We start from the raw sequence: 14,000 nt of genomic DNA on the forward strand, positions 1-14,000 counted from the left end.
CAGCAGGCAGACAGACACAGCCCCTTCCCATGATCAGGTGGCTTCAGATGCTTTTGTCTGTTCATAACATCCCCACAGAAAGTATCCTTTACCTCCTTTGTTTGGGCCTCTGTATCTGAGCGGGTGATCAAAGGTAGAAATAATTTAATATTTAATACTAATAAGTGGACATGGGAATAAAATCAAAGCACACACTTATTATTTAAGCTTAGAGTTGCTTAACATGACTGTGGACTAGCTACCTACCCTGCTTGCACCAGTCTTTTATATGTAATCCAGGAAGAGTACCCTTCCAAACTCCAAGACTTGAGGAGAAGGCTAATTATAGTGTACTTAATTGTTGCATTCTTTGAAAATATGTAAAACATGCCTAGCTCTGGTTATTTTAATTAGTTGTAACTCTTCTACTTTTTTGAAATACAAAACATGACTGAATGAGCCAATTAATTTAGTGAGTTAGTGCAGAGCTTTTGGTAACGTTTCTCCCATGGTGAGTTGCTTTAGGTTTCTCCAAGTATCTTTGGAATGATTGGTGTATCTATGTAACCAGTCTACCAGACCTCATCTTTGGTACTTAGGAAATTGCATACCATCTTCATAAAGTTCCCTTTAAAAATGCTTTGCCTCTGCAAGCCTCTTCATGTTCATTAACCCACTTTACAAAAATCATCATTCTTGGAGGTTGTATAGTGTCTTTCATCTATGGTGCCCATTGAGCTACTGAGTTTCAACCCTGTTTCTCACAGTACCCCTGAGAGACAGTCAAGAAAACACATGTGGCCATCCCCACCACCTTCTTATGGAAACCAGGTGTAATGACAATAAGTGACTTTAACCAGAGCCACTTAGGAAACAGGTGGACTGGATCTTAAATGTGCCTACTCCTTCATCCTCAGCATCCCGAGTGATGCTTCTTGTACAGTTGTGAGGTCAGCTAGCTAGACCACTATGTTCTATGTATTCTGTAAAGCGACTCCTAACAGAGCTGTCATGTTGTATCTGAAAACAGCTTATTTGAAGATAGTTCATTTTTTATGCCTATGAATTTCATACTTCTATACAAGTCATGAAAGTTTTTCCTCATGTCTAGCTAGTTGAAAAACCTTTAAAACTGCTCTTCAGTCCTACTTCATAGGATCTCAGTAGTATATGGCTATTAGACTTCTGAATCTCTACATCGTATGTTGCATTGTGCTAATGGACTGCCTCACAGCTAGAAATTGTCCTTCTTTGCTATTTCTGTCATCACTAACTTTTGCCAATTCTTTCACTCTTTCTCTAGTCCTTTCCAACACCATTTCCTCATTTTCCACCCATTCTACTTGCACATCTTCCCCCTTACTTCTTCATTGTGCTCAATCAAAGTGCTTTTTATCTGCAAACTGGCTCTGTTTTACTTTGCAACTTTTGTATTCTCCTTTTCACAAATTGATGCATTTCTGTAATTTATTTTAGTGTGAAATGGTGCATACTCTGCATTTGAGTTGCCTGTTTTATTGATACATTCTCTAGGTTGTTGTTACCTATTGCATTGAAACAGCTCATGTTTAATGGACCAAAACTCATTTTTCTTTTTTTAATTTCCATTTGAAATTATATATGTAAACATCTCTTCCAGTTGTCTTTTCAGAGAGACTTTTTTATCACATATTTTTACATCTACTCTCCTTGATTATTCTTTCTTATCTCCATTTTAGTGTTGTCCCTTGATTTCATCTTATTCCCAATGGCCTTTGGCAAGAGGGTAACCTACATTCAGAGTTGAGGTTACATTAGCATATTAAAACAGCCACCCTTACCCATAGGATGTTCACTGAATACAAACTCCCTGAGCAAGTAAGCAATAGAGCATCCGAGAATTGGAAATCTGAGTCTCAGGCCTCTCATATGCAACTACTGCTTTGGGTTGACTTTTTCTTGCCCTTTTTTTTTTTGTCCAGAACATTCAAAATACATGTGACTGTCAGAGCTCAAGATTAAATAAATGAAAATACTTAGAATAGCACCTACACATAATAGGCCCTCAATAAATGAATTTTTATTCCTATTATACAGTTTTTTTATTCTTTTTTTTTTTGGCTGGGCGGTATAGGGATTGAAGAATCCTGGACCTTGGTGTTATCAGCACCACATTATAACCAACTGAGCTAACTGGCCAGCTTCTGCACACATTATTTTGTATAGTGAATCTTGAATGAGTTAAATTAATGCACACTTGTTACCAAGAGTAAAAAGAAATACAGATACTGTGGAAGACTTTTTCAAAGACACTGCTGTGAGCGAATGTTCATGTTTAATTAAACTATTTGGGATATGGAGGGTATTTTGGGAAAAGACTAACTATATATTGCTCTTACTATTTCTTCAGAAGGACAAGATGATTCAAATAATTGATTTGAAGGTTTCAAGTTTTTCAGTAGTTGCTGTTCAGAACAGCAAAAATTCCATGAAATTTAGTACCCTTAGAAGGAATTTATAATGTTTATTTTAGCCAGAAGATGTACCTCGGACAATTAAATTTGAGGATTTTTTTGTATAACCTACACTAGATAAGTTTTAAGGTATTTTCAACTCATATTTCATATGACCTCAACACTAAAATAAAGAATAAACCAAAAGGCATGTTGAGATTGGCTTACATCCTGGATGGTCTCAGGAAATGTTCCATGGAGATCTCCTGAAATTGTTATATTCCACTAAAAGAAAAAGAAATATTTCTGTGCTTCATTCCTTTTTCAGTGTCAAACCCATGGCCTCAGCAGGCTGTTTTCTAGACTTTTCTGGCTCTTTGATCAAAGGTTAATGGCCTCTGGCGGGGCCCTGGGCAGCGAGTATCCCTCCTCCTGGTCATTAATCCCCGGAAGTGCCTTGTGTCTGGAAGTTATGCCTTAAATGCATTTGCTAGGCTTGGAAGAGTTTTGTATTAATGAACTCTTTCTTGTCTGGGAAATGCAAATGCCTGGTTATGGCACTTGAGAAAAGATTATTTTCAAGTAGTTTTCCCTGTGATCACAGCAAGCAAAATGACAAGAGGATCTTCCTCACTATACAAATACTTCCATCACCATTAAGCTTTATGTCAATTCCCCAGTAAGACACACATATTCTTTTAAGGAGAATTGAGGGAATGCAGAATGTTTTAGTTTATCCTGAAGAAACAGAATTCTGTTTGCAGATGATGGAAAAGGAGGATGCAGTTTCCAATCTATTCACTGCCTTAACCATCCAGTGATAACCAAAAGATACTACAGGGCATTTAATGAAAGAGAACACACGAGTAAAGATGCAGTCCGATCAATTTTCTGTCTGTAGGTTAAACCAAAGTAGCAAATATTTTTTAAACTCTATAATCCTGAAATTAAGATTACTCCAAATTTGACTTGTGAAACTTTGAGCTTTTAATTTATTAATACTGTTTAGCTAGCATAATGATCTCTTTAAAAGGTTGCCACAACAGCTTGGGTTGGGTAAAGTCATTTTATATCCCAGTCAAAATACATAGTATTCTCCTCAGTGGTCATGTTCAATTGTCTTAGTTTTGGTGGAAAACAAGATTTCTGAATGAGATCTGAAAATGGGCCTTGGAACCTTAGTGCCTATACTCTTGATACCTGTGTAGTGTTACATGAATTTTATTGTTGCTCAGGATAACTTGATTAATGACACTGTTCCTTTGAAGGTGAATGGTCAGAAACTATGGTTTTTCAAAAAAAGATTTCGTCTTGAGTAAAACTGTAAGAGCTATTCATGATTCAGCCTTATTTTTTGTAACTCTAACATATTTATGTTCTATTCACCATTTAAAAAAGTTATATCCCATCTCCCCATATGTTCTGCTGCTGCTGCTATAAACCATCAAATGCCTTGGCTTTTGGGAAAATCCAGAAGCACACATTTGGTTTGCCTTTAAATGGATAAAACACCGAATTTTTTCTAGAAATTATTGCTATCCTTGTAACAAGTCTTAACACCTGGTAAGACTTGGTCATTTAACATTTTTTTAAATTCAGTTGCTTTTTCCCCCCACTGGCTGTTGAGCTTGAATCCTGAAATAGTGGTAGTATATCTTTCTTGTCTGCTTGCACGCTTCCTCTCTTTCCACCTTCTGTTCCATCTTAAAGCTAATTAGGAAAAACTGATTATAAATCAATCTTCATATAAAAATTATCTTATATCACTGATATAGCATTTTACCAGAACCATCAATTTGTAGGAATATAAGGCTATTGCTCTCCATAAGTATTGGATTACATCGATATCTTTAATCATTATTTAACTAGCCAAATAACTAACAATGTATTCCAGAATTTTCACTTGGACTTGCCTTCCTTTGGGGCACATCATAAACTTATAGGACTGTGAGGAGAGTTGAGAATGATGGTTCTGGGTACCTTTAGGTAATAATATCTTCTCCCTGCTTTTCTCTCTGTCTCTGCTTTGCTCCTTTTCCTGAACCTGCTTTTGGCTTTCTTCACCTGCTCCTCTGGCACTCTTTTGTGTAAAACCAATCACCTGCATCCTAGTTATCCCCATTTGTCCTCGTTCAGCATCTTGCAGCCCCATCACCATGCCCTACAAAGCTGCACACTCTAGAAATCCGATGGATCGACCAAAACTCTTTGTAACACCACCTGAGGGCTCTGCACGCAGGAAGACCCTTCATGGCACAGCGGTGAGTAGCTGGTTGGAGCAGCCAGGCGAGTCTGGAAGCCAGTGATGTTTCTGTGTAGACTGGACAACACCCTGAGGTGCAGTGTGGGTGGAAGAGGGGGAGACTGCAACATCCACCATCCCATCTATCCCTCCAATCACGAATCTGGCTGGCTGGGTGGTAGTGTCTCCCTACTTGCTCTCAACTTAGGGTTTTACTCTCCTTAAAAATTTGAATTTGAAGATGCAATGGTTGTTTGTTCAAGCATGTATGAGTGGCTGACCTACACTGCTGCAACCTCTATCCAAATAAATGCAATGCCAGGATATTTTTGAAAGTAAGAAAACTAAATGGCCTTTGAAGGGAAGTGGGCCTTGCTACCTTGGCATTTTATTCCAACCATAGCCAGAAACTGGCTGAACTCTAAATGCAGTTCACTTAAACAGCAAGATAAATCATTTTTCTCCAGCTTAGCTAATCCCTGCCAAGGTCCAGATCTCAAAATACAGTGAAAAAAGTATTTTGTAAACATGAGTTATTTGCTAAATAATTCTTGAAAGGCTACTGGTTGTTGCTATAAACTCAGATTTTGCAAGTGAAGAATAAAATTTGTACTTGTTACTGGCAAGGTGGCTGAGCTAATGTTAATTATCACCGTGCTGTAAATGCAGTGAGGTAATTTCCTAAGTCTCCAGGAATCTTTCTTCTTCTTTGTTTTAAACTTTGTGTTTATTCGGTATCTATTGAAAGAGGTAGACATTGTCCTATGCTCTTCAGACATTGTACTCTAGTCCTGAGGGACTCACCAATCATCCAGAAGATCTCATTTCCTCTCTCTCATGATAGTAGTTATGAGCCTTAATGAAAGGCTGGAACAATTTTTTAAAAATCTTAATTTCCCAAAGCAATTAGATTTATAAAGCTGATGGACACTTAAAAGGATTTTGCTTAGAGGATGATTTGAGGGTTGTGAGAGCTTGATAGTTTTGCCTACAGGCAATTTTCTTTCAAACCCTTTCAAGCTTTCAGGAATCAGTGTTCAATTCTTGATTGAGTCAGGCTTCCAGCCGTCTAAGCCAAAGACGAAACTACCTTTGATATCTGTGAAGTTTTAATTTTTTGTTGTGTTGGTGCCTTCAGGGATCCTGGCTGTGGACAAAGCCAGTTAAAACAGCTTTGGCCCCAAACATTGGGTATTTACTGGGCAGGGGAAAAGACCACTTTCCAAAGTAGAAATATTTTGTTATGGGTAAAAACAAAAATATTAGCATTCCTTGAGGGAAGATGGAGGGCTGGCCCTTAGCTAACAGATTAAATGAGATGGATTTGTCATTGTCATTTGTTTTGGGGTTTTTTTCAAGTGTGTTCCTCTTTCTTGGTTTGATCAGTTAGCTGTCTTTTCACCTCCTTACAACCAAATATTTAGGCAAATACCTAGTGTCGGAAAATCACATTTATACCCTAGAGCTTCACTGTGGAATTCAGTAGTGACTAGTCGCATTGAGCACTTGGAATGTAGCTAGTGAGACTGACAAACTGAGTTTTTGATTTTTAAAAACTGACATAAAATTTACCATCTTAACCATTTTTAAGTTCAGTGCTAAGTATGTTTACATTGTAGTACAACCAATCTCCTGAAATTTTTAAATCTTACACAACTGAAACTCTGTACCCATTAAACAACTCCCTATTTCCCCCTCCTCTCAGACTCTTGCTAGGACCAGTTTACTTTCTGTTTCTTGACTACTTTAGATACCACATGTAAGTGGAATCGTGCATTGTTTGAAATTTTGTGACTGGCTTATTTCACTTAGTTTAATGTCCTCAAGGTTTATCTTCGTTGCGTGTGTTAGAATTTCCTTTATTTTAAGACCAAATACTATTCCATTTTATTTATGTATACACCACATTTTCTTTATCCCTTCATCCATTGATGTATATTTGGGTTGTTTCTACCTCTTGGCTATTGTGAATAATGCCACTAAGAACACGGGAGTGCAGATCTCCAAGATCCTTCTTTCAGTTCTTTGTGTATATACCCAGAAGTGGGATTGCTGGATCATGTGGTAATCCTATTTTTAGTTTTTTGAGGAGCCTCCATACTGTTTTCCCTAGCAGCTGCACCATTTACATTCCCACCCACAGTGCACAACGGCTCTAATTTAGCCACGTCCTTACTGACACTTGTTTTCTGTTTTTCTAATAATTGCCATCATACAGGATTTGAGATGAAATCTCATTGTGGTTTTGATTTACATTTCTCTAATGATCAGTGACTTTGAGAATTTTGGAATGCTTATTGGCAGTTTGTATATCATCTTTGGAGAAATTATTCAAGTCTTTTGCTCATTTTTTAATTGGGTTATTTGATTTGTTGTTGTTGAGTTGTAGGAATTATTTATGTACTCTGGATAGTAATTCCTTATCAAGTAGATAATTCACAAATATTTTCTCCCATTCCATGCCTTTTTGCTCTGTTGATTGTGTCCTTGGATACACAGAAGTTTTTAAGTTTGATATTGTCGTATGTCTGTTGTTGCCCTGTTGCCTGTGCTTCTGGTGTTGCTTCCAAGAAATCAGTACCAAATCTAGCGTCATCTGTGTTTTCTTCCAGTAATTTTATCGTTTTATCAGCACCACCCTCTAACCAACTGAGCAATAGTTTTAAGTCTTATATTTAGGTCTGTAAACCATGTTGAGTTAATTTTCATGTATTGTATGTGGTAAGGGTCCAACTTCATTCTTTGCTCATGGATATTCAGTTTGACCAGCACCATTTGTTGAAGAGTATATGTTCCTCGTTGAGTGGTCTTGGCATTTGTACTCACAAGGGTTTTTTCTGGGTTCTCTGTTCTATTTCATTGGTCTATATATGTCTGTCTTTATAACTACCACATTGTTTTGATTACTGTAGCTTTGTAATGTTTTGAAAACAGGAAGTGTGAGACCTCCATCTTTGTTCTTTTCCAAGATTCTTTTGGCTCCCAGGGTCCATTATGATTTCATATGAGTATTAGAATGGATTTTTCCATTTCTGCAAGAAAATGACATTGGAATTTTGGTAGGGATTGCATGGAATCTATAGATACCTTTTGGCAGTATTGACATCTTAATAATGTTAAGTCTTCCATTCCATTAACTCCGGGATCACTTCCCATTTATTTGTGTTAACTTTCATTTCTTTCAGCAGCGTCTTCTGGTTTTCAATGCACAGGTCTTTGACCTTTTGGTTAAGTTTATTCTAAATATTTTATTCTTTTTGATGTTATCATAAATGGAATTGTTGTCTTAATTTCTTTATCTATTGTATGTAATTTTAATTAATTTAGATCTAAATTCAAATGGTCACTGAAAATGGGCACTGAGCACTGAAAATGTTTTGTAAGACTGAATAGAATTTTTAATTTTGTTTAATTAATTTATATCTAAGTTCAGATAACCAAATGTAGCTAGTAGCTACCATATGGACAGCATAGATTTAGAAAATTTTCATCATTACAGAAGGTTCTATTGGACAGGACTGCCTTAGAGTATCTGTCAATGTATTCATTCTGTCTCTCTAGAAGGATATTTATATTCTAAGCCTACCTGTAATTGTGAAATTAAAGTCTTTCTCCTGCTGGTAGGTTGTCTTAACCACTGACATGGGCAGCTTGCTGTGTGTGTTACCTTTCAGCATTGTGGAAAGTGTTCAAAGGAAAGGTGATTGTACAGACTGGTTATTAGATCAGGATGAGAGTCAGGGATGCCTTTACATATGTGGTACCCAAATAGGTGATTGGATACAAGAGCTTGGGAGGGGATTACCTCAAGTATTGAGCCTTTTCCCAAATCACTCCTCCCCTGCCCCCTACCCCTAGGTAATGAAAGGAGATCAGTTTTAGGAGAGGAAGAAGTACTTGGCTCAGTGGCACTTTAGTAAAAAGACGGAGGATTATGCATTTTTACATAGGTTCATTTCTTGATCCCAGGCTCATCAAGGCACAGATGATGCAATTTGTCCCCAAACTCTTCACATCACAAATTACCCTTCCTGACTTATTTCCCATTCAGATCTCTCCTTGATCTGATTTCAGCCAATTTAAAATGTTCTGAGAAAAAGAAAAAGGCTACTCTAGGTGCTTATAACCCCAACCTCCGGTTGGGAAGAGCCCTGGGCCTTCCACCCTGAAGACTGGTCTGCCAGAGACATAATTGCCAGCCTGTACACCAGCCAAGAGGATCCCATATGGTGGCTGCAGCTTTTGCTACCCAAGAACTGCAGCAGCTCTGCAAGGCCTCACCTCCTGCCCTTTGGGACTAGAAATGGGGGTGAAGGTAGTCATGTAGCTGGAAATGATCAGAGGTAGCACACACCTTGTGAGACTCTTTTTTGCCCTGTTCTTCATTTCTTCTGCTAGAGATGCCAAGGAGACAGTGAGTACTGTATGACACTTAGATTGTTTTCCCCCTCCTATAGCCCAGTCCATCAATTAGTATGCTACTAAGGAAAATAGAAAGAAGCCATTAGAAGGCACTTCGAGAGGAATAAAAGGGAAGGAAGAAAGGAGTTGATGCTTGGCCAGGCAAAAAAGAAGAAAAGAAAAGGTGCACTACAGCTTATTTTCCCTGAGAGTAGGTCGTAGTCTGCCCCTTCCCCAGCACACTTGCGGTCTGCTTTCCTGACATGTGTTCACATGGGTGTCTCCAGCATGCATCCATTCCCATCCCAGGGCCTTGTCGAGAAGTGTCAAGTACTTGCAATGGGTCTATTCTGCTTTGTGCATTTTTTTGTCTTGATTGATTTTAGAATATCAGAACACTTCTCTTGGCTTCCCTTTGCCCATTTCAAATTAAGAAAGGTGTCATCTCTCTGGCTGAATTTCTAGTTGGCAGTGAGGGGAGGGCTGGTGTTCTGGCTCACCCTCAGATTTCAGTTTCATCCCTGGTACAGAAGAGTAAAAATAGCTAAAATTCTTCACCTTGAACCTGACTTTTCCTCAAGAGCAGGAGGATACTAGATGAGGAAGGACTTGTTTCTATAACATCAATATAAAGGAAGAAATAATGTCTGATAGAGCAGGCATGTAAATTTTTTTTTTTTTAAAGGCTGAGCTATGGTATGTTTGGGGGCATTAAAAGAGAAAAGGTGTGTTTTTTACATTTGTGTGGAATAAACCCAACAGAGATTTTGCTCTAGTTAATTTTAGAAACAAAGTATAGGTGCTTTCTAAAAGTGTGAATGTTTTGGTTTTTTGTTTTTTACAAATATAAGTCCAAATCACCCCAGAACCACCTTATTAGTGTCACATTGTGTTAATTTAGTTACATTGTTCAGTTTTAAGCTAAGGGAGGCCTTTTGTTGAGATGATATGTATATATGTGACATAGTTTAGAAAATTTCTGAAAAGTCACTAAATGGTTTGTAGTTCTCCTGTTGAGTACTGTGATGTGAATATGGTTGTCTCACTCATGGAAAAACCTAATTATTGAGTTTCTCTGAACTTAGGGCTATAAAAGAGAAAGAGAAAATATACCCTTCTACCTTACATCTGGCACCCGAAGGTCTCTGTCTCCATCTAATCCCAAAGCAAGATCTCCAGCTCCCTCCCGGCTTTGGTAAGTGGAATATGACAGGCTGGCTGGATTGCTCCACGTGGAGTATTAGTAGCCTCTGCCCTCTGAAAGCGAATTGTTCTCCCCACATGGTTTTGCTTTGACTTAGGAAATAACATTCCTTCTTAAAGGAAAGAAAAAAGGAATATTGGATCGGAATGGGTCTCCAAAGTGACTCTGTTTCTGCATTTAGCTCATAAAAGACAGATACACATAGCTCAATATCTGCCTTTCTTTTCCATGAGCTGGTGTTCTAGGCTCAGGTCAGCCTGTTCTGATGTGTCCCCTCTCTTGCGCAGGCTCCCCTCCAAGTCCTTCCCTCATTTGCCTGGCACACCCAGACCGGCCTCCTCCTTGCCTCCCGGCTCAGTCAAAACTGCTGCTGCTGCTCAGGCCCGGCCCCCATCCCCCGGCAACATCCGCCCTGTCAAGAGAGAGGTCAAAGTAGAACCGGAGAAAAAAGACCCCGAGAAGGAACTTCAGAAAGTTGCCAGTGAGCCCTCGCTAAAGGGCAGAGCACCTTTAGTGACGGTAGAAGAAGCCACAGTTGAAGAAGGGACACCTGTCGAAGCAGAAGCTGTCCCTGGTGAGAATGAACTGACTCATGAGGGATGTGGGTTGGTCGCTGTCTGTACTTCTCTTTTTCACAGGAGTGCTGCTTTTATTTAGCTTTTTTTTCTTTTCTTGTTGGAGATTTGGAAATTGAATTGGGAGGTCAATTTGGAGGCCTTAAGTATAATTTTCTTATGTATGACAACAGTAGAATTGTACATCCAGAAGCCTATTGTGGGAGCCACAGTGTGTTAATTCGGGCATGGTTTCTGAGTCCTTTCACTGGCTGAGTCCAGCGTTTCACAAAATGTGTTCAGAGCACCCACAGCAAATCACCTGTTGTGTTGGTTACCTATTGCTGTGGAACAAATTACCCCAAAACTTAGCACTTTGAAACAACCACAGACATTTATTATATCACCTGCATCTTGGTTAAGGATTTGGGAGCAGCTTCGTGGGGTGGTTCTGGCTCAGGGTCTCATGAGATTGCAGTCACGCTGTCAGTCAGGGCCACCATCATCTCAAGACTCAGCTGGAGCTGGAGGACGGCTTACACACATGGCTGTGGGCAGGGGCCTCAGTTTCATGACACGTGGAGCTCTCCATAGTGTCACCTGATGTCCTCATGGTCTGTGTGCTTGCTCTGCTGCTTCCCTCAGAGTAAGTGATCTGGGAGAGAATAGGGAGCAAGCCACAGTGTCTTTTATGACCTCACCTCAGAAGCCACACACCGATATTTCTACCATATTCTGTTCATTAGAAGCCAGTTACTAGGTTGAACTCACTAGGTTGAGAGATTAATCCACCTTTTGAAGGGAGGATTTTCAGAGACTTTTTGGAAATACTTTTAAATCATCACATCTATGATATTTGAAAATACACCCCTGGCCTTACCTTTGACCTACTGGATCAGTTTATGTGGTGGTGGAACAATAATTCTGGAAGATACTAAGGTTGTCAGTTGATTCCTATGCAGGATTGCCAGATAAAATATAACATAACTAATTAAGTCTGGCAAACCTATTCCTGTGCATGCTAGAGTTTAAGGAGCACTGGCTTGGGCTCTGTGCTTGACAGAGGTCAGAATTTTTTTTTCCAGAAGACCCAGTTGTTCTCATCTCTGCCAGGACAACCAGATACTATTTAGAAATCTAAAATCACCTGGAATTAGGAATTCAATATTTCTTTTTTTTTTTTTTCCTTTGGTAGCTGGCCAGTACAGGGTCAACTTGGTGTTATAACATCACACTCTAAGCAACTGAGTAACTGGCCATCCCTCAATATTTCTTATTGAAAGTTGTCTTTATTCAAAAGTTTTCCACTGAAGGCTTAATTCAAAGATAGAGGATAGGGGCAAAGAAAGAATAGATTACTCAAACAGATGTTAAAGAATGGAAGAGTTCAGTGTTTGCTTGTGTGGAAAGAGAGAGAAGGGCCAGAGAGCATCATGATGGTAAAAAAAAGAAAAAAATCCTTTCTTTAGCAGAAGTAGAAATGTGAGTCTTGAAAAAGGGTCTGGAGTAGTCAGGTGCCTACTGTGGTGCAGAACCGTGAGGTTCAGGGTGGGGCTCCCTGCAGCACCAGCCCTTAAGTTATCTTTCTAAATCTGAACAAGGCCAGAGAACTGCTGCTACCGTCTTGCATCTTGGTGTCAGGACTCAAGAGTGGAGGTGGGGAGGTGTAAGCGATGTCAGTGCCAGCTCCTGAAGAGGCCCTGGCTCCTCCCAGCTCAGACCTGGAGACTGCACTGGGCAGACCAACAGTGGCTCTTCACTGGGTGTCGTCTTCCCAGCCTGAATCTGGACTTGTGGCTTGGAAGCCGATGATGGTCACAGAAAGGCTTTAGTGCTCTTACAGTGAATAGTCACAAGAGTAAGAATTTTTAAAATGTAATAAAAGACAAATGGGAGATCTCATCTTCTTTTTGCTCAGTATAACTTCCTAAAGAATCTAACATGAGGCTCTGTATGCTAAGTACACATTCAATATACATTGTTCCCTGATTTAACTAGTATAAAAATAAGACTTGGTGAGAGAGTGTTAGCTTTGTTGAATGTCTCACTTACACTTGTAGTTTTTTGTCATCTGTTGCTTGGTTACAAATAGAATACAGTGAAACCATGAGAACACACAGTAATAAACATTCCCCTTTCTTATGTAATGATGAATTCTAGACCTGAGGTGTGGGGAATGCTCGTTTTTGTTTTGTTCTTTGGGTTTTGTTTCCTATTGGTTTTCTCCTTGTACCTGTTTGTACAGCTGCTCCAGCCATGGCCCCAACCGCAGCTTTGGCCCCAGCCCCAGCCCCTGCTCCAGCCTCGGTCCCAGCCCCGTCACACACTGTGACTACCAGTGCTTCTCCTAAGACTTCTGCAGGAACCACCGACCCAGAAGAGGCCACAAGGCTTCTGGCTGAGAAGAGACGGCTGGCTCGAGAGCAGAGAGAGAAGGAGGAAAGGGAGAGGAAGGAGAAGGAAGAGGTTGAAAGGTAAGGGGTGACATCACTCAATGACATGATGTCAGTGATCGCGTAGTGACACCTGGGTTAATTAAGTCTTCTGTGTGCGAGGGAGGAGGTTGTGGTAGTGACAAAGGTGAATGATGAGCTGTTACAGAATTACTGTTACCTAGTGTTCTTTGACTATGCAATGATTTTTTTAAATCACATTTCCTCATTTTAATGACAATACAGTGACATTGATGAAGAAAGATTTAAAGAAATAAAAATGTGTATTCATAATCTTACCAATTTTCAGTAATTGTGTACATTTTAGGTGGTCCTTTCTAGTCTTTGAACAGTATGGGGGGTATGTATGTATATACATGTATACATACATGCATATTTACAGAATTATAACCACAGTGGAGGTACAGTTGTGCAGTTTGCTTTTTTACTTAACATATCTCAAATCTCCAAGTTTCCACATTATCTTTGTAATTATCATTCTCAAGCTACATAGTAAGGGTTCATGTTTTGTCTCTCTCAGGGAGCAGCTGGGTGAAATATTGAAATGCCCCATGATTGCCTGCCAGACAGTATGCCAGGGACAGTTTGCTTTATCAGTCACCCTCTGGAGCTAATAAGGCTAATGTCAATACAATTGTTCTTCAAACAAACAGAACTTCACCTTGGGTGTTATAACACCAAGGTCAAGAGTTTAGATCCCTGTACCAACTAGCTGGGTGGGGGGGGGGGGGGAAA

General features: G+C 39.5%; 1 protein-coding gene across 4 annotated transcripts in view; it reads left to right on the plus strand.

Moving 5' to 3' along the window:
* Positions 1-14,000, plus strand: part of MAP7 (microtubule-associated protein 7) — a 163,004-nt gene that overhangs the window by 130,539 nt on the left and 18,465 nt on the right. For all 4 annotated transcript variants that reach the window (XM_008574671.1, XM_008574738.1, XM_008574802.1 and 1 more), the window contains 4 exons: positions 4,548-4,672; positions 10,140-10,249; positions 10,546-10,832; positions 13,058-13,286. In XM_008574671.1, the coding sequence (XP_008572893.1) occupies positions 4,548-4,672; positions 10,140-10,249; positions 10,546-10,832; positions 13,058-13,286 (751 nt within the window). The remainder of the gene's footprint in view (positions 1-4,547; positions 4,673-10,139; positions 10,250-10,545; positions 10,833-13,057; positions 13,287-14,000) is intronic.

The sequence above is a fragment of the Galeopterus variegatus genome, unplaced genomic scaffold, assembly GCF_000696425.1.
Source record: "Galeopterus variegatus unplaced genomic scaffold, G_variegatus-3.0.2 Scaffold4, whole genome shotgun sequence".
Classification (NCBI taxonomy): domain Eukaryota; kingdom Metazoa; phylum Chordata; class Mammalia; order Dermoptera; family Cynocephalidae; genus Galeopterus; species Galeopterus variegatus.